Raw genomic sequence first — 25,253 nt, 5'->3', positions numbered from 1 at the left:
TAGGTTAGTCCATTAAATTAATGCTTTTTGTTTCCATTTGTTCTACCTTTACAGAAAAACCTATCTTCACAGGGCTGTGTGAGCTCTCCTACAGTACTACAGTACAGTCAAGAAACAAAATGTATTCTTGAGCCCGAGAATTGAAGTTTTATGAGCTAGAATCCTGGGAGTCACTGCCTGAGCTTTATTTCAAGACTAGTAACATGTTTACAATTTTATTACAAAATAGCTAAATAAGTTTGACAGGAATAGAAGTCGACATTCTAGAAAGGAGGGTCATTCCTGTTGATATGCTGGCATTTTGAAAGACTGTCAGTAAAACAGTAGCTCAAGATCCAGTAGAAATAACTTAATTTATTCTCTCATGAAGAATTGAGAAGATGTAGTTTTGGGGTGAGAAGTGAAATTCTGTGCAGAATGTCTCTTCCTAAGACAGAAGAAAAAAAGAACAGGAGTAAATTAGTAAATTTACCTTTTTTTCCTAAAATGTTTCAGACTGAGGTTATTTAAGGATCCCAGGACCAGTATAGTTCAGTAGCAATCTCCAAAAAAAGGATGAGCAGTCAGGTGGGCAGCGTTGCAGATGACACAGAATTGTGTACGTTAGTCAAGTGTGAGGAATTCCAGGGGAATCTACTAACAGCCAAGAACGTTCCCTTCCACACTTAACGCTCTGTTGGCAAACAGGTTTTGTAAGAAAACATTCATGTTTCTTCCCCTCCATCAACTTGTTGCATGGCTAGGATTTTCTCCGTGTTGATAAATTGCATAGGCTGATCCATGGGAGGCTGGAGCCTTCTTTGAGGCCCTGAACTGCCCCCCGCAGCTCTCACCCCTACACTCCTTGGCAGTAGGATTCTCTGGCATATTGTGAAAACAAGGCATGTTGTAATCTCTCTGCACTCTGTTTCCTATCTTCTGTTTATGAAAAGAGACTAGTAAACCCTCTTTTATGCCAAGTGTGCACAATTGAAGTGTTAGTGATGTTAAAAGATGTTTACATTTATTTTCTGGGTTGTTGATGAGTAAGATAGAGGTAAATTAATTCTGCACTACAGAAGGCTGTTTGAGCCAAACAGTTCTAGCCTGTGAGGAGATCTCTTTTGTCCCTTGGTGTCTGTTGGCCTTCTATTTTGTAGATATTTTTCAGTATCTACGTTTTTATTTTCACAGTGATAAATTAAATGCTTTGAGGCGACACAAAGAAAAACTAGAGGAAAAAATAATGGATCAGTACAAGTTTTATGATCCTGCTCCAAAAAAGTAAGTCCTCTTCAGTTTCAGTGCTGCTATTGCAATACAAAATTTTGGAGAAAAGGGGGCAAAACCCCTTGACAACTTGTCTGGAAGTGTAAAGGAGGGAGGTGATCCATCTGATTCTGATCAGTTTGGAGTTATGTCACCTGTTTGTTAACGTTGTGATATAAAGTGTCAGTTTTTCAAATCCTTCCCTGGAATTCTAGCAGGGATGTCGGATGTGAGGGCCTGCTGATCAGTGAATGGTCACTAATATGGTCTGTTAAGCCAGCAGGGAGAGCTTAATCCACATCCAGCATTTACAAAGCTGTCTCTGTCTGGTTTGGAACATGCTCTTCCTCACTGACACTGAATTGGCATCGCAGACAGGTCCTAAACAATAACTAAACAGCCGCACAGCATCCAGAACTGCTGTTTTTATCTGGGACACACAGTCCAACATGAAAGAGAGATCTCTAAAAAGGATCAAATAAAAAAAACCCAGCAGACCCTGACCCCCACATAAATTTGTCTGACCTCTCTGATGCAGAGAAGAATATGTACCGAGTCTTAGCATCCTTTATTTCATGGCTTCTCTGCCTCTGTTTGTAGCTAGATCTCCCCACCTATTAAAATGGTGTATATCAGTCCATGCATAAATTTTGTTCTCTAATGGAGGGACAAATTCCCTTTATTCAGAACACTAGCTCTGGAGAAATATCATTTGTTGTCCATGTGTTAAGCAACAGATTAGTCCAGATTTTAAGTCTTTTAGAGATCACACTGCATCTTTATGTCCAGTTCACAGCATGATGTACTGAATTTAGAGCCAATTTTTTTTTATCCTTCATTCTGAATATTTGCCTCTAACAGAAAAAACCACTGGATTGGAGCCCGAGCCTTAGTAAAACTAATCAAGCCAAAGAAAGAGGCTACACGGGAGCGATTGAAATCTGCCACGGAGAGTACTCCATGGCACCCTGAATCTGCAGAGACAGCAGCTTCCCCATCTGCCCCCCAGAAACTTAAGCATCAACAGGAGAGTCAGGATAATACCTCTCAAGGGTCAAACTCTATAGAGGAGAGAGACAGCCATAATGGATCTTCAAACAAAGGTAGGGAGTGTTTGGCTTAAACAGCTACTGGATGAAATAAGTCGTACACTTCCCAATGTATTTGCTTAGAAGGCTTAACAGAAGTAATACTTTGCTTTCCTATAATCACATAACTTGGAGTGTTAAACTCAAAGTTATATTTGTTAGTTTTATCTAACATCTTGGGTCTCGACTTTCTGTGCATATTAAATTTCACAGTTTGCCTGTATGTTTGTATGTTGACACAAGCAGACGTTCATTTGCAGGAGGCTTACAAGAAAATAGTGTAAGGTTCTTCGGTAAAATGAGGAAGTTCATTAATGTCTGTTCCTCAGGTGGCTGATACGATATTGTCTGGCACCAGCAGATGGCGCCCAGGGAGCAGAAATGACAGAAGAACCAAAGCGTTTTAGTTCCTACCAACATTATTACTTGAGGGAACATTAGGGTGTTTTATCTGGCATTGAATGAAGAAATTACTTTTTGTAGAATGATTGCAGATGATTTCTGTAGCACTGCAAAACAAATATAGAAAACACCAATTTGCTCTTTTCTGTGTTGGTTATAGCTGGATAATTATTTTGGACAATAAATCAGATATTCTTCAGCATGCAGAATTTAAAAAGAATTTTCACAAAATTAATTAATTGTGATCTTTATTAAAGGCAGAAAAAACTAAGCTTCACTGCTGCTCTTGAGACTGTTCCAGTCAGCCTCGCAGTAACTTTTTTGTCTTCTGCAAATATTTATTTTGTCAAGAAATATCCTGTACGTGAGGATCAAGTGGAGATCTCCATTAATATAAATGGGGACAGAGAAAAGTCCTCACCTCTCCCCCTGCCCCAGGTTGTTCTTAAGTTATAACCCAGCTACAACTTCAAATACTTGTTTAAAATAGTCTGCATTGTAGCAGTGTGTAATTTCAGGAAATGTTAAATTTCTTTTGTGTGCTTCCATAGCTCTCACTGCAACAAGGAGGGAGTTCTGGGTGTGCAAGAAGTGCAGAACAAATGTATTGTTGGAAAGCACTCGGATTCTATGATGATGAAAACCAATATAAAACCCTAAGATGAATCTAAGAAATTTGGCTGCATGTATCATAGAAACAATTGAATCATGCTTTATGTAGAAATGTTGTGTCTTGGATGACCTTACCAATAGTTCTAGATATGGTTGTTCATAAGTGCTGTAATAAAGTAATCATAAATTTAATCTTCCTAAACATTATATGTAGCAACTTAGTCTTTTCTGTGTGTTTGTGGGGTTACATTGTCTCTTAGCTGTTTCAAGACATTTTTAGTTTTATTTATAATTTTTTGTTCACGGTTTTTTTTTTTCTTCTTCTTTTTGGGATACCCTGGGTGATAACAAATTAGCTGCTCAACGCAGAAAGATTACCTTTTTGAGAAGCAAAAGCAAGGACAAAGAAAAGTCTCCTAAATCTCCATCGAATCATCAATCTCTCTCTAATCGGCTGCGGTTCTGGTCTTCTTCCGACATCCCATCCTCTCCTAATGAACCTCTTTCTTTCTCGGACATGGGAGATTTCTAACACCTTTTCTTTGTCATTTTATCATACATTTCTGAAGTTTAAAACAAAAAACCCACATGCCTTAAATACACACTCACTGATACAAACACTCAGCATGTCCTTAACATCCCTCAAATACAAGTACAAATTTGCAAATGTGGACTTAATTTTTCCAGTAGAAGATGTATTTTTGCACACTATGGAGCCTTTCTTCAATGCAGAACACTTTTAGGGGACCTCATGACATACAGTTTACGTATGTAGAATGGCTGTGGTGCATGTTATAAGTAAGTGAAGTTGTTGTGCGCTTCAATATCTTCTTGCAATTGGAGACTTGCATCATGTCCAGTCAAAATGTGGAACTAATATGCTGTTGCTATGCTTCCTACAGTGTATTAACTCTACTAAAATATGAAGCTAAATAAATAAGCACTCTTGGAAATTTTTGCAATGTTCTTTGCTGCTTAGTAAAATTTATTTTTGCCTCCAAACAGTCTAAATATGGAGATACAACAGCAGCTACTAATTAATTAACTCTGAGCATTTTCATTCTAATTTTCAGAAGTCTTTTAATTTCTTTTGTGAATATTCATATTAAGTGAATTTGGGGTGTGAAATCTGAGCCTCTGTGTTTGAGAGTTTTTGTGTTAGAAGAGTTGATTCACTCTCTTGAATCAAGAGCAAAGCCCAGTAGTGCCCTGAAGTCTTTATCATCCGTTTGCCATTTGGTGTCTTGTGAAATTAAATAGTGGTTGTAGTCTCCCCCTTGTGTTGGACAAGTGTCCATGTTGCAGAGGGCACTTTCTCTGTTGCTACTTATTCTTTTGTGTTAATAGGGAATGTCCACCTCCAGGGAAATTAATATGGCACTTTTGAAAGCATGGAATGAATTATTTAAAAGCAGTTGACGTACTGACTTGTATCCCAAGTTTTAGGCCATAATCATTTTTATGGCCATTCTATAAACTTCTGAATGAAGGGAGAAAATAGAAGCAGTGCAGCTATTGTCACAGCGCACACATTGTGTAGAAGGTATAGTTTCAAAAACTGCATTGCTCAGTTGTATCCCACTCCACTTTCTTTAATACATTTGTTGCTGTTCTGTGCTTTTGAACTAACTCTTTCCTTGTACATGCCAGCTATTTGTTTTGACCTCCTTGCTCTGCTTTGTTTGCAGTAGTAATTATATATATTTCCTTTAGAAAACTGAAAAACTAGAATCCTGCTTCTCATCAAGGTTGTTCCTAAAATTAAATCTTTAACATTTCACTCTTTTTGTGTGTGCCTTTAAGCCATGTATACTGATTAGGCTAATTTGTTTTTTCTCGTGCATCACCAGGAAGCATACTGCATATCCGTTTAGGTGTGTTTAATGTATTAGAAAACCACATATGTTGTCAAGACAAGATCCCGAGCTAACCAAAAATCTTTATCATTTAAAAATGAATGCATTGAAGGAGGAGAGCTTAAAGATTTTTATCATAGTAGAAAAAATTCATATTGCGAGGTTATCTTAGTGTGAATCCTGCTAAATAACTTCCAAGTTGGAGCTTCGCTTTAAATAAGACTTGGACTTTGTCAAAGTAATGAATCCTTGTTCTCTTCTTATACTGAAGCACCTATTTATAAAACATGCCTTAAGGCTGGGAGGTCTGACTCCTCTGGCCTGCACAAGGCTGGTCAGTGGGCTGGATTGGGTCCACAAACTGACTCCACATGCTGGATCCAGTGTGGGCCCTGGAATGGGTGTTATGTGTCATGCATGTCCCTGAGCAGCTGATCTAGGACCACATAACATGTGGCATCTGCCCCAGGAGCGTGCTGCATGTGACGCCTACTCCAGAAACTCTGGGCATGTGTACATATGCATTAACACACTTTAGTTCATGCTCATTAAATCTAGTATCACTGTTGTGAGGTACTAGGAAAATGCACATTAACATGTCTTAATGCGCATTAACTAAATAGCAACGGGCACTTTTACATGTGCTCTGGAGGTGGGGAGGTGGGCAACATTTTAATTAGAGTGACTCTGAGAGCCTCTGTAATTAAAGCACCACCGTGTCTTGTGTATTAGCATCCCCATGCTTAAATATGGTGGCGGGGACGCTCGTACTAAAGCTTGTTGAATGAGCTTTAGTTCAAGTGCCCCCTGCCACCATATTTTAAGTGCGAGGACACTGATATACAAGACATTGGAGGCTGCTGGAACACAGTAATTGCCAGACTTCAGCAGACTGTATTAATTGAGTCTGCTCCAACATGCTGGAATTCCAGCACGTCGGAGCAGCCTCCATGCTTGTATACAAATACCCACTGTTTTAGTGATGCTTAATGCATATTAGCCTGTTTTAATGAGCATTAATTAATAGCATTTTTAGTGACGCTTTAATGCACGTTAAAATAAAGTGTAATGCCCATTAAAGCGCACATGTAGATGTGCCCTCTGCCACTGCACCTGCTTCAGTGCAGGTCTGCTCCATGCTAGATCCAGCAGATGTCCTGGAGTAGCTGGTGTGGGCACTGTGTACATCGAGGTCACCCCTTGCTGCCCACTCTGGGACCGATGCTGCTCACAGCCTGGAGCAGATGCACAGTCTCAGAGTGGTTGGGGTAGGTGCCATGTGTGCTGCAGTCCCAAAGCAGGTGCTGCATATGGCACATGGCTCTACAGATCAGAGCTTTGACACCTCTTCTTTAAGGCAGTAGTCATAAAGGGCTTTTACATCTCAGCTGGTTTTTTTTTCCTGCTTTCATGTCTTTGCCTTTTTTTCTGTTTCCTTCACAATACCTTTATGTGTATTAAAAAAAAAAAACAACCCAAAAACAAGCCTTCCTACCGTCTCTAAAGCAGCCCTAGTCACTCCTTTGCTTCCTAGGCAGCCCACACAATTGCAAAATCAGCTGCATAAATCTCTTACCCAGTACTGAACTATTTATTAAAAAGCTTGCAGAACCAGCACCTTGTTGTGTGTGTTTTGTGCCCGCTTGTTCTGTGTGTATGGAAATGGATTGATACATATCCAGTGAGGTTGCCTGATTCTGTATTTCTCTCCTTTCCTTAGTATTAATAGATCTAAAGCAAAAACGAATTTCCCAACATGGAGGCAGCAACGATAATGTTGAAATTTCAGCAGACCCTGCTGCTAGGCACTGTGTCATGGAGCTGGGTGTCAGGACTAACTCTGCCTCAGCTATCCACTTGACTGCTTCAGGTTCTGTGTCCACTTCCAGGCTCCAAAGCAGACTTAAAGGTGTGTGGTACATTCTGGTATCTGTAACTTGTACAGCACTCAGTTTTTGGTCCCTGCTTTCATGCAATGTGATCCTCAGTCATAACAGGAACTGAGTCCCCTATACAAAAGCTGTACACATACATGACTCCAGTACTGATCTGTATACTGTCAGAGGCTCATCAGGCTAATTAGGTGCTGGTGGGCTGGGGGGAGGGGGGGCACAGACAGATGGATGTTCCCATCTACTGTAGACCTGGGGCATGGATGAGTGGAAGGGAAGGCAACCTTTCCCTGTAACAGCATCAGCTCCACTCTGGCAGCTACAGCCACATGCTGAGGCTCCCTGGGAGCCAACCCTGTTGCCCTGTTCACTGCCCCCCAGCCCCGCCTTTTCCCTTCTCCATGCATACATATTGAGCCACAGGGCTATGCCGATTCTGGCAAAAGCTTCTTTGGGGTAGAGGTGCAGGGAGGCAAGCATTCGCTCAACTTGCTTTCCAGCTCCCAAATGTACCGCTTAGTGTGGCACTGCCCTGCCTGGCTCATCTGTCTGGACAGGTGCAATGCAGGGTTTCCTCTGCCATGACCAAGACTTCCGGGGATGATTCTGGCACCTTTTCCTACTCAGTACCTGGAGTTGCTTCCCTGCTCACCTTGCCCTAGTTACGCTGTTGACACACAAAGCATATTAGTCCCTTGATATTATTAGGCTTCTTTACACCAGCAAAACTCTCAGTGTAGAATGTGATGCAACTCTGGTCATTCATCTAAGTGGACTCCTGTATATGTGTGGCTTTGGGTCCTTTGATCAAAATGGTGTCCTTAAATATGGCTGCTTTTCCTAGTATAAACTTTGCAAGTTCAATCCATTAGGTCTGTCATTTATACCGTAATGGTACATTTAGGGATGATCTGTGGGATTGAGTTTTCTGTGCTAAATTACCTACTAAGCATTATTTTCTTCCCAGGATGTAATTCAGAAGATAATCTTGTGGAACAATTCCCTGAGGTAGAGTTTTCCAATAGCAGACAACATGGTAAGTTGACAGAACATACATAAAATTAAAATAATCCTAATGTTGGATCTTGCTTCATTTTGTCCAAGGAAACCTCAAAGGTACTTAAAATTTAGGTTACAGAGGGCACATCTACATGTGTGCTTTAATGTGCAGTAGCCTATTTTACTGCACATTAAAGCATCATGTCAAAAAAATGTGCTAATATGCTAATGCACTGTAAAAATAGGCTACTGCACATTAAGCATTATTTAAAAAGCTTGTGCTTTTGCTACTGCATATTAGGACAGCCTAATGCACTTTGATTTAGTACCTCACATTAGAGGTACTAATTTTTAATGCGCAGAAGCAAAAGCGCATTCATGAACATGTAGATGTGGCCAGAATGAGAATATCAATTTCTGACATTTGCATCTGTATGTTTTATTTTTAATTTGATATATTTTTTAAGAAAGTGATTAGTTCCTAAAAGAAATGAAATAAAGTCCTGACTAAGATAAGTTGGCTTCCACCAGCAGCACTTTAATGCATGTGGTACAGATTTGACACTGACTGCATCTGATGTTAGTGAGCTTAGGTTTGCAAAAGTTTATGCATTTCTAATTTAGTTAGTCTGTAAAGTGCACCTCTGCCCTGTCTTCTGCCTAACTTCAGACTAACAGGGCTAATTGCATACCTTGGACTTTCTCATACATTACGTTTGAGCACCATTTTTCAAAAATGCACCAGTGACTTGGGTATGTAAGCTCTATTTTCAAAAGAGACTTAGACACTTATCAGTCTATACCTAAATGGAAGGTGCTAATACTAAAGCTTCTAGAACACTTAGAAAACTTTTTAAAATGTCCTTTGTCCAAACCTAATTTTGCACTCTTGAACTTTATCCTTGTATCTTTCCAGCATCCAAGCCAAATAGTTTAGAGAGCAGTAGAAACACATCCAGCAATAGCTCACCTCTCAATTTGAAAGGTAAGATGTTTTCAGAGCAGATGTCTTCTCCAGCGAACAAGAAATTCAGATGACTTGCATCAGTGTATTTTCTATCTTCGCCAGCAAAATCCAGATGTCATGACTTCTGTAATCATTTTGTAATCTGATGAGGAGCCTTACCACACTGAGGCTTGACACAGGGTTTGAAATAATGATTTTTTTAAGACTAACTTTGTAATGATGTGAATTCTAGAATAGACACTCCAGTTCTTCGTTACCATAGGTCTCATGTCCTGAGGGATGAAAGGCCAATCTTAAACTCCTTTACACAGTTCTTCTACCTTTATTCTGTCCTCTAGATTTTCTGGAATTCTGTTCTCTAACAAGCAGAAGCCCAGTAGATCAGGTCTGGTCTGCCAGGTTCTTCTAGATTCTGGCATGCTCATTTCCACAGCTTAGAGCAAGTGTCAGCAACTGGCAGCTCATGGGCCACATGTGGTTACAGAGATTCCCTTTGCAATAAGAATGAGGGGGGTCTACATGTGTGTGGGCTGCAATAGCCCTCCTGCCACCACTGCCTGGATACTGCAGAGGCTGCAATAGCATCATTTAGATCAGAGCTGTCCAGTTGTCCCCTGGGCTCCCACCTGGCCGTGGCTCCCCTAACACCCAACTGCCAACTTCCAGGGTCTCTGGGCTTCCCTTCCCTCCTCTGGCTTCCTTCACCTGTCCCCCGGGGGTGGCACAGCACAGTCCACAGTGCTGGGGGAGCACACAGCTGTCAGCTGAAGTGTTGGCAACCCACCTGTGTGGTGCAACAGGGGAGGCTCTCCGTGAGGTAGCAGCATTATTGTGGCCCACACAGAGCATGGCCTCCAGCCTTTTAGAAGTTGGACAGCCCTGATTTAGAGGCACATTAGGCTCCATGTAATTCACCCTGAAGGATTGGCTGTACTCGCAGAAGGCAAAGGATCAAGGAAATGAGAGCTAAACTTCATGTCATCCTCATGCATCTCTGTTCCCTTCATCTGAGTGTCGCTGCATGTTCTTCAGCTGTTGTTCCAGGTCTGATCTCCTTAAATTAAATTATCATTGCTAGTTGGAATCCAGTTGGTCAAGTACAGTAATTTTTCCTTCTTGAAGCTCTGTGACCTGATAAAGAATGTCTTGCATTCAGAAGCTTGTCTAACAGGGCTATGCGAAGCTTCAGTAGCTGATTTGATTCGGAGGAGATTCGGCCTGATTCAGGGACCGAATCTCCAAATTCGAATCAAATCAGGAGACTAATTAAAAGCTCCAAATTGATTCAAAGCATCCAAATCGATCCAGAAAAGCTTTGGAAAAGATTTGGCCACTTCGGAGATTTGGCCATAGACTAAACAGGCAGCTGACAGCTGCCTCCAGCTGGTAAATCTGTTGGGGTTGGGGGAGGGGAGAGGGAAGCGGTGTGGGGAAGGAATTGGGACTGGGGCTTGAACAAGCTACCCAGCTGGGGCAGGGGGGCATGTTACTCGGGGAGGGAGGTGGGGGGGGAGCACGGGATGTGGGCGCGGCAGCGCTGGGAGCAGGGGCTCTGCCCTGCTGCTGCTTGCCCGACCAAGGCGATGGGGGAGATGCAGGCACAGCTTGCTCCAGATGCAAGGGGGCAAATGGCAGCAGGGCATAGCCCCCGCTCTCAGCGCTGCCGCACCCACATCCATGCTGGCTGGCAAGCAGTGGCAGTGACAGGGTAGAGCCCCCACACCCAGCGCTGATGCAGGCATAGTAGTGCTGGGAGCGGGGGCTATGTCCTGCTGCTGCCCAGAACAAGCCGTGTCAGCATCCACATTCCCACACTCACTGGCTCTTGCAGCGGTGATCAGGGCCTCTGAGTGGCGATCATGGCAGAGCCCCCTGCACAGTGGGGGGCAGTGGACCTTCCCCCATGTGCATGCTGCTGCCGCGCCACCCCCCCCGCTGCTTGGCATCCATGCAGCAGCCGTTGCCTTGCATGGGTGCAGCATGGCTCAGCAGGGCACCGTGTGCTCTCTGGGAGCTGGGGCAGCTCCAGTAGTCAGCCGGAGCCCGACACCGCTCAGCCCCAGCTCCCAAGCAGCACACAGCACCAAGCCGAGCTGTGCTGCACCTGCACCATGGGGCAGCTGCCATGCAGTTGCCAAGCCGGGGGGAGGGGGGCAATCCCTGCTGCCCCCCACTGCCTCACGCTGCACAGGGAGACTCTGCCACGAACCCTCAGAGGCCCCTGGGCAGGGGATGGGGCCAGGCAGGACGCCCATGGGGGCTTCTCCCACAGCTCCCCCTGCCCTGGGAGGCAGGCACAGCTGGAGGAGCTGCAGGAGAACCTGCAGGCACTCAGCTGTGCCTGCCTCTCCCCAGCCGATCTGAATCTCTGATTCTGATTTGGCCACACTGAATGGGGACAGTGAATCACCAAATTGAATCACTGTCCTCCGAATCAGCTGAATCAGAATCTGAATCAAATACTTTCCTTTTCGCACAGGCCTATTGTCTGCCTCTATCCCAACTATGCAGTTGGTCCAATAAAATAACCTAAAATCCTTGCCTCCCTGAAACTCCAATTCCACAGAGTTTGGGGGATGATGAGCTAATAATCGTTAATTCATTTTTAATTGGACTATTCAGCAGAGAAAAGGAACTGAATCATATAGTATCTACTTCAGTAAGGAGTTGACATTTTGCTAAAATAAAGGAAAATGAGTAGTGTTAATGCTGCTTATTCCCTTTGTCAGGTTCCTCAGACCGTCTCCATGGCAGATGCGAAAGCCTCAGCAGTGAAGACATGCTGTTAAATAGAGAGATGCCTGCATTGCCCAGAGACAGCTATCTTTGTCACTCTGCTTCTGCCATCTTGATCTCTAGTAGCCGACATGACCCCTCCCTTCACAGAAATGGCTTGATCTCTTATGATGCTCCTCAGAGAAGTTACACACCCCACCCCTATGGTAGCAAGCAGCGCTCTGCCTCTCCTGGCAGTGAGATGGTGACTTTGCAAGAGTTCTTAGAAGAGAGCAATAGGCTATCCCCACCTACTGTAAGTAAATTAAAGCCATATCTCAGGTGCTATGAATATATTCTGAGCTAGTTTGAGGGAAGGACCAAGTAAAAAAATAACATGATCATTGCTAATGACTATGGATCTTATTATAAACTGTTCAATCTTATAAAACATTTAAGTAAAGGAACCCAATTAAAAACAGGGATAATATATCGCATATCCGTTATTTGTTAATATTTATATTTGTAGCTGGAATTAATCAATTAATAGAAATTAAGATTTGTTGTTATCTTTTCATTAAATAATTCTTCCTGATTAAATGTTCCCATTGTTCCACCACCTCTGAATTCAGTCTAGGTTTAATATTTGAACTAGTAGATGATCCATGCAGTATTATTCAGAATTCCGCCTTAGTTGTAGAAAGCCCTCACCACAGTTCTTGGCTGCTTAATCTTTGCTGGGAAATGAATATTGGCAGCCATTTTATTGAATTTTGAAATGTGCATCTCAAAGAGCATCTGCCTTATTGAAAAATCTCCAGTTTTGCAGGAGGCTTCTATAAGGCTTTATGCCTGGCGGGGGTTCTATTTCCCTGGATTGTACTGACTCTTTCTAAGTACTAAGTGGTGCTATTGTGCTGTTGGTGAGACTTGATGCTAGATTATTCCACAATGCACTGTGAAGTATCTTGTAGGAAATAAACTAAGTTTGGTAGATAGCAATTGCCTTTTATTGCTTAATGATGCTGTGCATTAGTGAGAAGCAGTGTTGCAGTACAAAGTATATTTTCAGACTAAGTTTATCGTTGTCTTTGTATGGAAGTTAAGGTTTCATCAACAGCTCCCTAGCATTACTGGTATCAGAGGAGTCTCCACTTCATATGACATCAGTTAATTTGGGGCCTTAATGGCTAAGGCAAACATTATGAAATACCTCTTTCTCCCTTGTTGTTCTGATTCTGTGGGGTAAATGTCTTCAGTTTAAACTCTTTCAGTGTTTGTTGTTGTCTGTATCCATCTGACCATGTCTCTATTTTCATTCTTTCTGTCATCCTTGTTCCTTTTCAGCAGCGACACAGCTTAAACGAGACTGAAATTATCTCATTGCACCAATTTCTATTAGAAGCTGATGCACTGTATCCCTCTTGCCATTCCCTATGTCCATCCCTCCATCAGGAGCCATCGCAATCAGTTGAACCACTCCTCAGTCATTCATGTCGTGACAGTGAGAGGCACAAAACAGGGAGGGGGAATAGGAGACCATCTTCACTGTATATCCCCAGGGTATCCATCATTATCACTATGTAACCAAAGCTCACAATTTGCTGCAGCCGGCAAGCACATTCATGCATCTGAAAAGCTTCTTTTAGCCTAGCAACTGCTTTGGTTTAAAGACTAAAATGGCCCAGTGACCTGTATTAGCTGGTCCTAGAGTACTTTTAGTGCTTGGCCTAAGCAAATGTTTGTTAGGAGCATTATAACAATATAGTGACCCTCTAATTTTAACCTGCACACTGAAGGTTTAGACTAACATATGAATAACTCTGACTCAGCATGTGAATGAAAATGGAATGCTTCCGAATTATCAGAAGCTGCAATTTTATTGCTATTATTATTGTTAATAGCATTTGCTAGTAGTAAAATGGTTTTTCCAACAGGGAGAAAACTTTCCTGTAACTGTTGTGAAATAAATGTTAAATCTTGATGTACTTCCCAGAGAAAAGCAAAGAAATTAATTGCATCAGGTTGTTTCAATACATTCTTTTGCAGCGAGCATCTCCATTAACTGTTCACAGCATGTCTTGAATTAATACCTTAACAGTGATGCCTATATGTTTTGCATGGGTCTATCCATATCAAGCCTTTATTTTCTTTATGACCAGGTTAATTGTCTGCCACCACAGTATTGCAGATTATTTCTGGACAGGTTTCCCAATTTCAGTATATTTAGATACAGCTTTTAATATATTCAATTTGTTGCCTTTTCAAAAATAAATAAATAGTTCAGAGTAGTAATGAAATTGTTCAGTATTAACATATCACTGCTTAAAGTATTCCATTATTTGTTATTCACAGCGTACCAACGTATTGTCCACATTGTATTGTGGAAATGACAAACAAGCTAACATTTGCATGTATTTGATTGGCTAGTATTAACTGAAGCAAAAGATCTGCAGCCCAGGGTGCTATTGAGAAAAAAATTTTAACTGGTGACAATTAAACTGGCAGACAAGGCTGTCACAATCTAATTATGATCAACATGTAACTCATTGATACAAAGTTACAGACCCTATACCTTTCCCCCACAGTGTTCCTACCTTTAGGTATAAGATACATGGTTTATGTAGGGTGCTTTGGGCCCCTCCTTGCAGGTTAGTGTCAACAAACCAATTAGTGCTTAAGCACTATGAGAGGAAAAACATTTTGCACAGTACCAAGTGGCCTCCTGTACATTGATTTTGTGTTGAACCTTGGGTTGCTTGATGTAGGGAATTATGTTGTGACAACCTTGAAAGGAAAAATGTTTGCTGAACAATGTTTCTTTCATAGCAACCAGAGTAGTGTCATTAACCTTGTGTGTGTGTGTGTGTGTGTATTTTCTCACATTAGGATACCTCCAGTAGCAGAGATGACTTGATGGGTGATTATTTTAGAAAAGCAAATGATCCCCCAGTACCTGGGGACCACCTGGTTCAGCCAGGTAGAAAGGAGGCAGCTAAGATGCCTACAAACTATGTTACACCAACTGTAAAGATGACTGTTGCCAATGAAGAAGGAAGAGTAACAAAACCTGGGAACTTTGTCAAACCAAACCTTAGGCAAGCTGATCCTGAGCCTCTGGCAAGCTCCCAGGGGTCTCTTAAGCTTCCTCATACATCACCACATCAACCACTCAGTGGGCCGAGGCAGATCATGCAACCTCAACAGTCCAGCACTCTGAGCCGAAGGAGCACATCATTGAGCAGAGCATTTAGTCTGGCCTCTGCAGATCTCCTCCGAGCTACTGGCCCAGAGACCTACAGACAGGAGAGTTCTCAGAAGCTTGCAGGCAAGGACTGTGTCAGTCCAACCTTGAGGGTTTCTGTGCCACCGGGCTCTCAGACTACTTTAAAAGAGAGGCCTCAGTCTGCCAAGGTGTCCAGTTCCTTGCAAAGCATTGATTCTCGCTGTCGGCAGCTGGATGTAAGGCGTCTTTCCCTGGCTCCACCAAAGGATGAGAGACCACACTCCTTCCATCCTTTTTCTTCCTCTCCCTCGGCTTCTGCCAGCAACCTGAACGTGCAACAGCAAGAGCGAGTGTGTATAGTGCCTGAGCAACACTATTCACCTGCACAATACACACCTGCTAAAGTCAAGCCTAAGACCTTTCCACATTCTGGGGAGGTGGCCACTGTGACTCCTGTCAGAGCTGTCTCCAGTAATACTGAAGGTGAAATTACTGCTGGGCAAAGTGATGCCTTCATTACCAAATGCCAGGATAAGTCTCCAGAATGCAACACTGGAACAGGGGGAACAGAGGACCACACTACAGGTGGTAGCTCTAGGAGCACTTCTGGAACTCCAGATCCCCATGGGGACCAGCAGACTGTCTGGTATGAATATGGTTGTGTGTGACCCAGGGATTCGCTGAGTAACATGCATTTTGAGCTACTGACTTTGGGGTGCACTTGCTAGTGGATTTTGTCTGTCTAAACACTGTGCTAGGGCTAAAAAGACATTTACCTGCATGTTGGGAGCAAATAGTTGATCTGACATGCCTTCCCATTGTGGTTTTCTAATGGAGCAAATCTTTTGTGGTTGAGAGAGAAAACTGAACAGCCAAACCAAGGCCTTTCCTTTGACACTATTGTGCCTAAAACAGTGTAACTGCTACAAACTCCCATCAAACTATGGGGCCTAATTTTCAAATGTGCTGAACACTCAGAGCCCTAGTAGAAGCAATGAGTGCTCCACATTGAAAATCAAGCACACAATCTCCCTGTCTCTGTACCCCTTCCCTCCTCCCCTACTAGATTCTGCATTAAAGATATGTTCCATGGGACAAATTTAGCTGTGTTGAATTAAGCCCTCAGCCTGACAACCAGCTTGAGCCAACATTAAAGGTCATATAAAAGCCAAACTCCTCCCCAGAGAAGGAACTAGACACTTGCAAGGGCTTAAAGAAAAGCTGAAGGGCAAAAGCATGTGGCTTAGCAGTGAGTCTAATAAAAACAATTATCTTTGTAGCAGCTGTATTTTATAAATAGACTGATCAGAAAACCAGGGTCCTGTCTTAACCTTCCCCACTGGGAACTGCTAGAATACACAGAGGACAATGTAATTGTCCCACTGCCTTCACTACACATGCAGTTTGGTGGATCCTTGATTCTGAAAGTCAGGTGGTGCTGTCTTTTGAAACTTGTTTTATCTTTGATACAAACACTGGAACTGATGCATCCTGTTCAGGGGAAGATGCCATTCTAATGCCTTTTCAAGTGTGGCATCTCATGTACAAAATAGTGTGTAAATACCATGTAAATTAGTTAAGCAGTGTATAGTTAAGCATTGTGTAAAGTGTATTATTAAACACTTCTTACATCCCTGTGAGTGATTGTCTACACCCTAAGTAACATGCAGGAATGAATCGTGTAAAAGAAATCCTTCCTTTTGTCTCAGAGGTTGTTGAGTATAGAAACCAAAGTAATTTTATATACTCGTGAAAGAAATATACTTAAAAAAAAATCTATTTATGTATCTGTCGGGAGTTCCATTGGCTGCTGATGTACAGAGGATCAAAAATGTGTCTTTTAATTCTGTTCCATGTTTGTAAAGGCATTTCCCATGGAATAGGCTGAATTCAAATTTTTTTTAAAGATTTTCCTTTCCCTGGTTCCCATCTAATATAGTAAAAGATACATGTAAGCAATCAGAAATTGAAACCGATTCAGCTAAGGAGGTTTTTGTTTAGTACATAGCAATCGCATTCTGAAAACATTATTATAAGCAGGATTGTTTATAATAAAGATTTAAAAAATGCAAATTGGTTCTGCACTTTTTTCTCCATTGGAAAACCCACATGTCCACTGGGATGGGGCAGGTAGGTCTATGTCTGAGAGCTTTGTTTAAGCTTATTTTAACACTGAAGATTACCATATTCACTCAAATCCAAAAACAACGTTGAATTTAAGACGACTCCCCCCAGAAATTCAATTCTATGCATGGAAAACTATAAATTTGTTATAATTTTCCATATATTGAATCTAATTAATAGAAGATCATCTTTAATTTGTGCCCATCTCCCCCACCCCAACTGCTGTGGTAGAGAAAGCAGCAGCATAGGATGAAGGGCCAGATCCCCCTCCCCACTTACCTTCTGCTGTAGCTCTGCTCTGGCTTTGGGGCACTCAGCAGCAGCATGGCCCCAGCCCAGCCAAGGAGGAGCAGCAGCAGCAGCTCCTAGCCAGGCAGGGTCGCAGCTGCAGCGACCAGAGCTGGAGCAGAAGCTGAGGGACCTTTGGGGAGGAGGGGAGCAAGGAGTTGGGGGGGGGGGGGTGTCCTGTTCCCTTCTGACTCTCCTATGGTCCCCCATGCTGCATGCCCCTACCCTCGCCAAACAAGGCATTCTAGCCCAGGGCAGGTGGTTGCTCAGCTCTAACTTCAGCCCTGAACTAGGGCCAAAGTCAGAGCTGAGCTGCTGCCTGCCCCGGGCTGGTATTTAAATCCAGGACTAGGCTTTTTTCCCCATGCTGATTGGGAGGGAACCTCATCTTGGATTTCAGAGACAGGGCTGGAAGGGACCTTGGAAGATCATCGAGTCCAGCCCCCTGCCCCAGGGGCAGGTAGTCAGCAGGGATCATAGGATACCAGCAACATAAACATCCAGATGTCTTTTGAAGGAATCCAGAGTAGGTGCTTGAACCACCTCCAGCGGCAGTCTACTCCAAACCTTGAGGGCTCGGACAGTAAAGAAGTTCTTCCTTATGTCCAGCCTGAAACGGTCATGGAGGAGTTTGTGAGCATTCAACCTTGTCATCTCTTGGGGCACTCTGATGAACAGACGTTCCCCCAGATCCTGGTAAGCACCCATGATGAACTTATGGGCAGCCACCAGATCACCCCTGAGCCTGCGCTTTTCCAGGCTGAAAAGTCCCGTGGCTCTCAGCCTCTCATCATAAGATCTGTTTTCCTGCTCTCTGATCATGCGAGAGGCTCTCCTCTGCACCCTCTCATGCTTCTCCACATCCTTTTTGAATTGTGGAGCCCAAAACTGGACACAGTACTCCAGCTGCCTCCTCACCAAGGCCAAGTACAACAGGACGATGACATCCTGGGATTTGCTTGAGAAGCATCTATGGATACAAGCGAGCATTTTGCTTGCTTTTACTAATAGCAGTATCACATTGCAGGCCCATGTTCATCTTGTGATCAATCATGACCCCCAAGTTCCTTTCATCCGTAGTGCTAGCCAGCTTAGCACTGCCAAGCGCATAAGGATGCTGCAGGTTTTTCCCCACAAGGTGGAGAAGCTTGCATTTTTCAGTGTTAAACACTGTCAGGTTCTCATCTGCCCATTTCCTGAGCCTGTCAAGGTCAGCCTGGATCACCCTCCTGTTCTCAGGTGTGGACGCTTTACCCCAGAGTTTGGTGGTTACCTCAGAGTTTAGTAACCCCAGAGTTTGCATAAATACAGTACTTTGTACCATGTAGTTGGACTACTCATTACAAATGTTGCCATGTTAGCTTTATTTCAAATTGCAATCCCCTTATTAATGACTTAATTCACATAATTAGTTCCACTTGTGTGTCTCTGTAGGATCAGGCACAAAGGGTGCCTATCGCATGTAGCCAGGCTGCCCCAACGCACTGTAATTACTCGATTAATCAAGTCTGTTGCAGCATGGTAATTACTGTGCTCCAGCAGACTCCACTGTCACATGCATCAGCATCCCCATGCTGAAAAATGGCAGCGAGGGTGCTTTAACTAAAGCTCATTCAAGCTTTAGTTAAAGCACCCCACTGCCGACAAGGACGCTAATGCATGTGACACTCCAGCAATTTAATTAGAGCAGTTCTCAGAGCTGCTGTAATTAAAGCGTCCCCCCACACTCTCAGAGCACATGTATAAACTCCCTCAGATTTCCACTCCTGTGGCAGAGATCATCCCAGCAGCACCAAACCTGCTATTACTATTTAACCAGTTTGCATTTACATGTTTCATTACTAAAATCTAAGGGACCTTATGAAAGTGGGAAAAGGCTGAGAAGCAGAGCAGTGAAGTAACTTTCAGTGTTTCCTGCTCTTTCAGTCAAAAGCCCCCAGCACACATTCATTTAATAGTGCGAGGGGAATCTGATCTCTGATGTTAGGTCATGCCTCCTGCCTTACCATGCATGCTTTCGCTGCTGCTACCTCAGGAACAGCAGCTCTTCCCAGTTTTCCTGTGGAGCAGATGGCAGTTCTGCCTGTTGCTGCCCACCCCAGAGAAACCAGGGACTCTGCAGGGACTTATGTTGCAGTTGGCTATAAATATGGCATGATGGACTACTCTCACACATGTACACTCACATTTTGTTAGCACTAGAACTACAAGCATTAATGCTGTCTATACCCAGGGAGGCTAGTCCCAGCTCCAGAGGCTTTCTGATTTTTGTTTCTGATTGCTTGTTTGCTTGTTTTAATCCAATAACTCCTTTTAGGGTAAAATCCATTATATAAGTAGTCCCTGGAGCATCTGGGCTACAGAGTGGGACTCCTTACTTGCTCTTTTCTGGCCCCTTGAATTTTTCTGCCCAGTGGCCAAAATTCAATGTAGGGTAAGGGGTAGTGTGCCCTTCTCTGGGCATATTCTGTAGCCTGGTGCATGTGTGGCACTTTGGTAGGAAGTGGGAAATTTGGTTTTGAATCTATGGTGAGAAATCTTAGCCCTAAATCTTTCACTTTCCTGAGTGAGGCTCTAATCACTGAGTTGGAAAAGGCAGGTGCCACCTCCTGTAGCCATGGCTGCTATGCCCCATGCTGAACTAGCAGTATCAGCGAGTTGTAGAATCACAGTTATCATTGCAACCCTGGTCTCTTAACTTCAAACACAATGTTTCTAATCGTGTATGAAGCTTGTGTAGGAGGCGTTTCTAATTACCCTTTCAATCCCTATGTTTTGTTCATGCTTATATTGTACCTATTTTGTATTCTAAGTGAATTGCATAATTTTAAGGACATGGAGTCAATACAGTACAATAAGTACAACTAAAAGTGATTTTGACAGCAAAACTACTTTGAGACACTCATTCTAGTAGATGATGCTGTAGCACTCTCATGGCAATTATTTTTAAAAAGTGAACTCGGAGATATTATACAGCAGCATCTTCAATGTGTTTGCTTTCACTCCTTTTTTAATAATTTTGTTAGCTCCTGTGTCGCTGCCACAGAATGAAGTAAATGACCTCATAAATTTCCTAGATTTTTTTTTTTTTGTGAGCAGTTGCCAAGTCTTTCTCCCTCTGAAAAAGAGCTATGGAAAGTACACGGCTTGGTGCATATTTGTTGAAAATTAAAATATAATACAAGTCTCCTGAGGGAAGCAGTGGAATACTCACCACTTAAGCAGCTCGTGTAAGAAAACAGGCTAATGTAGACAAACTTTGTTTCATGGGCACTGAAGAGTTATTACATAGTCTGTGGCCGTGTCTCCGTGAAACGAGCTATGGCACTGAGAAGGTTTGGGTGGGAGGCAGGGAGGTTCTGTTCTGTTTTTATTGCAAAACCTGCTGTCATTTATAGATCTTTTTGCCATAGCATGTGGATGAGGTCCAGAGTCACTATTTTTCTTCTGATCCTCTTTTGCAGCAAGTGCAGATTTTCCAGAGGAAAGCTCAGCTCCACTCAGATATTTAAGCAAGCAGACAGGTTTCCAAAGAGATCAGCCCACCAGAGCCTAAGATTAAGAAAACAGCCACAAGTATGAATACATTGTGTTCTTGTTAAGCCTTGTCTCAGTGGAGATACCCTCACTGCACTGTGCTCAAACAAATTAGGGAGGCTGCTCATAAGTATGCCATTTGTTTTGCTTTCACTTGTCATCATTACCCGGTTATTTTCTTGGAGTAAAAGCAGCAGCTGGTATGTAATGTGCTTCTTGAGAGAGCGTGTCTTATTCAATGTTCTAATACAGTGAGTCTCAGCAAGGGTGCCACAGGAAGCCATAGAGTGCTAGCACTGGTAACACCTACGCATGATTTACAAGAAAAACCTCAGATAATTCGTATAGAAATCCATAGTGTCAAAACCATTTTCACATGGTGGTTTTTCTGAGTCCTTTGCAAGAAAAGAATTGCTCTATTGTTTTTCCTGTAGTCAAGAAATGAATGAAAGACAATAGCTGGCATTTTCTGAGTGGTACGGGAAGTCTAATGTGAGGTGCCTTACATCTAAAAAAGTTTGAGAAGCATGATCTAGTATCTCCTAGTTAGGAAATGTGAAGCCCTTCACCTTTAAAGACAACCTTGCGACAGGCGTGGTCACCACTGGATGTTAAGCTGTCACTGGCCAAAGTTGGGTATCAGGTACACAGATTGTTTGTTCTGACTTTAACTTCTATTAAAATATAGCAAATTGCAGAAGAGGAATAAAAATTATTGGCTAGAGAGTGGATTTGTAGAGCAGCGACAGGCATATGCTGCATGGTTCGAAATGATTACTGGTCATCCAGATGTTATGGGGATTCTTTTTTTTTTTTTTAAGCTGATCTTCAATAAGTGATGTTAAGATAGGAAATCTAAAACATGCTGAGGAAATCTCCAATTAATCACAAAAAGATTTACAGCTTATTAGTTAGCCAAATATGAGGAAAGCAGGAGATTAAATTAGCCTTACCATTATTAAATCAAAAAATAAATCCTACTAGACTGAGTTTGCTTGCATAATACTTCATGCAAATTTTTGTAATATATTAAATGTCATTCTTGTCCACGAAGAAAAAAAAAGATTGTTTAATGAATGAACAAATGTTTACATGATGTCTAACTGCCACCTGTCAACTGGAGTCCTACCTCATAACAATGGAGATGCCCAAAGCAAAAATGGTCAGGAACTAACGTGAAAACTTACTGTGTGATAAATTGCCAACCACCAGACAACATGAATCAGAGTTGAGAAGAAACTGAAGAATGAAATAGCTTCACTGCTAAAAATAATGAGGTAATTTATCACTGAAAATAGCTCCTAAACTAGAGAAATAGATTGTGACCCACAGGCCCATATGTAAAAGACGATCACCAGAATTAGTAAGCAGAGCCTTATTATGATGCCCGTAGGAGAACAGTTGAGAAAATTATTACATTAATAAAGCATTGAGATGAATATAATCAAATAAAGAAAAAAACACGGCAGCTTCTACAAGAGTAAATTGTGTATCTCTGAACTCTAAGAATCCATAAAACCATTCACACAATAGTGGGCAAGCAGGAACTGCTGAGTAGAGGCCATGTAGATGTTCAGAAGAATGGACGTCTCTAAGAGGTTAGAGTTTGAGCAGGTAAGGATGTTGAATAATGATTTAGGAAATGTTACTGGTGACAGATTTTTGATTTATGAAGACTAGGAGGACTGCAAAGAGCCCTGTGAAGAACTAACATGAGACTTTGGAGATTTAGGACCTAATAAGACACTACTTGGTATGTAGCATCCCCCCATAGAACTCATTATTGCAGGGTATTATGAAACCAAATAGATCAGTATAAAATTGTAAAGGCCTTTAATCTTCTTATCTACAGCATGAGTTGATCTCAAAGGAATGCTACACCTACTGCTATAGAATGCACAGTTACATTCTATATCGCTAGATTATATGCGGTACTCTACATAGCATTATAAAAGGCTGGAAGAGGCTTTACATCTCCTTCTCCCATATCAGACTTTGACAAATGTCAGCAATAACAAGGAATAAAAAATGGATCATATACCTGTTTCATATGAAAAGTCTTTTGAGGAGACAGAGATCATGTAACTCACTCTTTAGTTAATTGACTTGCAACTATTATGTGAAAGATGCATTAATGGAAAGTTTTAGGAGGAAGTATGAGAGCAATAAGAGAAAAAATTAAATAATTACAATTGCTAGGAAAAAATGTGAGAATTTTTAGCAGGATATTTAAGCTTGAGAACAAAAATTCCCAAGTGGAAAACTAAAATACCTCGAGAGACCATTGGACTGGAAGCAAGAGAGATTCTACAAACTGTAAGTAGAAAAAAATGATTGTGAAGGATGGAAGCAAATCCTCTCTGGTGCTTGGAAAAAGATGATTATTTTACCATTCTGCAGGGTGCTTTGAAGGTCATGAGATTCACAAGATTGTCTTAATTGCATTTTTAAATATAATTTGATAAACATTTCTCAAATTCCCATTAAACCCATGAAAAATGCCACGCATACTTGTGAATTATTGCAAAGGTATTTTCTTGGTTATCTGAAAATTGGGATTTTTATACATGTCTACCGTGACTTTGTAAAATACCAGGTAATCTGCAAATGTGCTTGAAAGCTGCCAGTTCCTTAAGACAGTGGTTTTCAACCTTTGGCCTATGGGCTGAATCCTGCCTGGAGAGCTGTCACCCAGCCCACAGGGCTACCCACAGGTCTGGAAATGTTGAGAGGAAGTAGTAGCAGTATTAATCTCCATGACTTCCAGAGTTACAAGACTTCCTATTATCTAAGCTAATGCATCCCTCACTGCAATTTCAAGTTATTACTACTTGTCCTAATGCACAGAACAACCTTTGCCCTCTTTTACTATAACAGCTTGATCATGCGCCTCTCGGGAAGCTCTGCCTCAAGACTCCCATAAAAGTAGTATTATTCGATCTCCCCCTACTGAAGGATCCTATCTGAAGCCAGCCCTGGTTTTGGGACCCTGGCTGTCTTCTGTCCCTGGCTTCCCTGGTGATGTGTAGCACACCCCATCTAGGAGAGCTCCTCCTTTGCTTAGCTTCTAGGAGGGAGAGGGACTTCCTTTACAGAGAAGGAGCAGGGTGTCAAGAGTGCCAGTGGCCCAAACAGCACAGCAGACAGCCCCCTCCAAACAGTCTTTATTGCGCCACTGTAGGTCCCTCTGTCCTTCATCGAACTCTACGCTCTCCCCACAGGGGCTACTTTCTCTCTCCAGTTCTGAGCCTTCTTCCTTCTCCTCAGGTGCCATCAGCCACACTCCTAACACAATAGTTACAAGACCCTTCACCCCTCCCTCCGGATTATCTTTGCTTGGAGGCCCGCTCTCCCCAGGAAACCTTTCAGCACTCCCTCCATCTGTATCGGACCACAGAGGCATGGCTCCCAAGCTGTCTGGATGAAAGGTTTACTCCCTGCTCCTGTATAAACTCTGCCTGGTCTGAGGCTTCATATACAACAACATCATCAATCAAAGAATTGGTGATCTTTGCCTGAAGGATTACCTCTGCAACCTCCCCTTGCTGGAAGCTGTCAGTTCCTTCAGCATCTCTCCAGCACTGCTCTCCCATACTCTCTAGCCATCCCAGGTCCTACGTTCAATTGCTCTATACAACCCATCTGATTACCTGAGCTTTCTTTGCCCTTCCAAAGGTTACATCTCCCTTGGGGCATAATTCTGCAGCCCTCCCCTTAGAGAGCTGCGTGTACACTGACTCCTCAGCCACTGTTTTGGGCAGGCACTCTGGAATCCCGCTGCTGCTGCCATCTCTCACAGGTCAACGCCTCTTCTGAGAGGAGCCTTATTCAATCTCCTTCCCTCTAGGGGAGTACATCAAGGGCTCGGTCAGCAACTGTTCACCAGGGCACCCAAAGAGAAAACCAGGAGTAATGGCCACAAACTCCTGAAAGACCAATTCAGGTTCAACATTAGGAAAAATGTCTTCACCGTCAGGGTGTCCAGACTGTGGAATTGGCTCCCACCAGAGGTGGTGTGATCACCTACCCTGAAAATCTTCAAGAGGAGACTAGACAGTCACCTTGCTGGGGTCACCTGACCCCAGTTGTCTTGCTTTGATCTGTCCCCCTCCACCCCCCCACCATGTCCCTTCCCTCCCCCCACAACAATCTTACCAGCCAGATGCTGCTCTCCAGGCCACCGGGCTGTACCCTCTTGAGGTGCATGCTCCCACCCTAGGAGCTACCACCCTGCCATCGTACCCTCTGAATGAGCCGCTCATGGCTCCACCCCACACCTTGCCCCACCCTGGCTGAGCA

General features: G+C 42.8%; 1 protein-coding gene across 3 annotated transcripts in view; it reads left to right on the top strand.

The window, feature by feature from the left end:
* Nucleotides 1–17,078, top strand: part of CCDC88C (coiled-coil domain containing 88C) — a 143,224-nt gene extending 126,146 nt beyond the window's left edge. Inside the window, exons 24-31 of one of the 3 annotated variants that reach the window (XM_019481665.2) lie at nt 1,174–1,263; nt 2,110–2,351; nt 6,927–7,115; nt 8,066–8,134; nt 9,014–9,082; nt 11,794–12,095; nt 13,130–13,342; nt 14,669–17,078. In XM_019481665.2, the coding sequence (XP_019337210.2) occupies nt 1,174–1,263; nt 2,110–2,351; nt 6,927–7,115; nt 8,066–8,134; nt 9,014–9,082; nt 11,794–12,095; nt 13,130–13,342; nt 14,669–15,673 (2,179 nt within the window). In that variant the 3' untranslated portion in view covers nt 15,674–17,078. Of the gene's footprint in view, nt 1–1,173; nt 1,264–2,109; nt 2,352–6,926; nt 7,116–8,065; nt 8,135–9,013; nt 9,083–11,793; nt 12,096–13,126; nt 13,343–14,668 lie in introns of all 3 variants that reach the window. The other 2 variants (XM_014596443.3, XM_014596445.3) reach the window with 2 other exon arrangements.
* Nucleotides 17,079–25,253: the final 8,175 nt, after the last annotated feature.

This window comes from Alligator mississippiensis, chromosome 2, assembly GCF_030867095.1.
Source record: "Alligator mississippiensis isolate rAllMis1 chromosome 2, rAllMis1, whole genome shotgun sequence".
NCBI classification, from domain to species: domain Eukaryota; kingdom Metazoa; phylum Chordata; order Crocodylia; family Alligatoridae; genus Alligator; species Alligator mississippiensis.
This window is presented reverse-complemented; position numbering and strand designations above follow the sequence as displayed.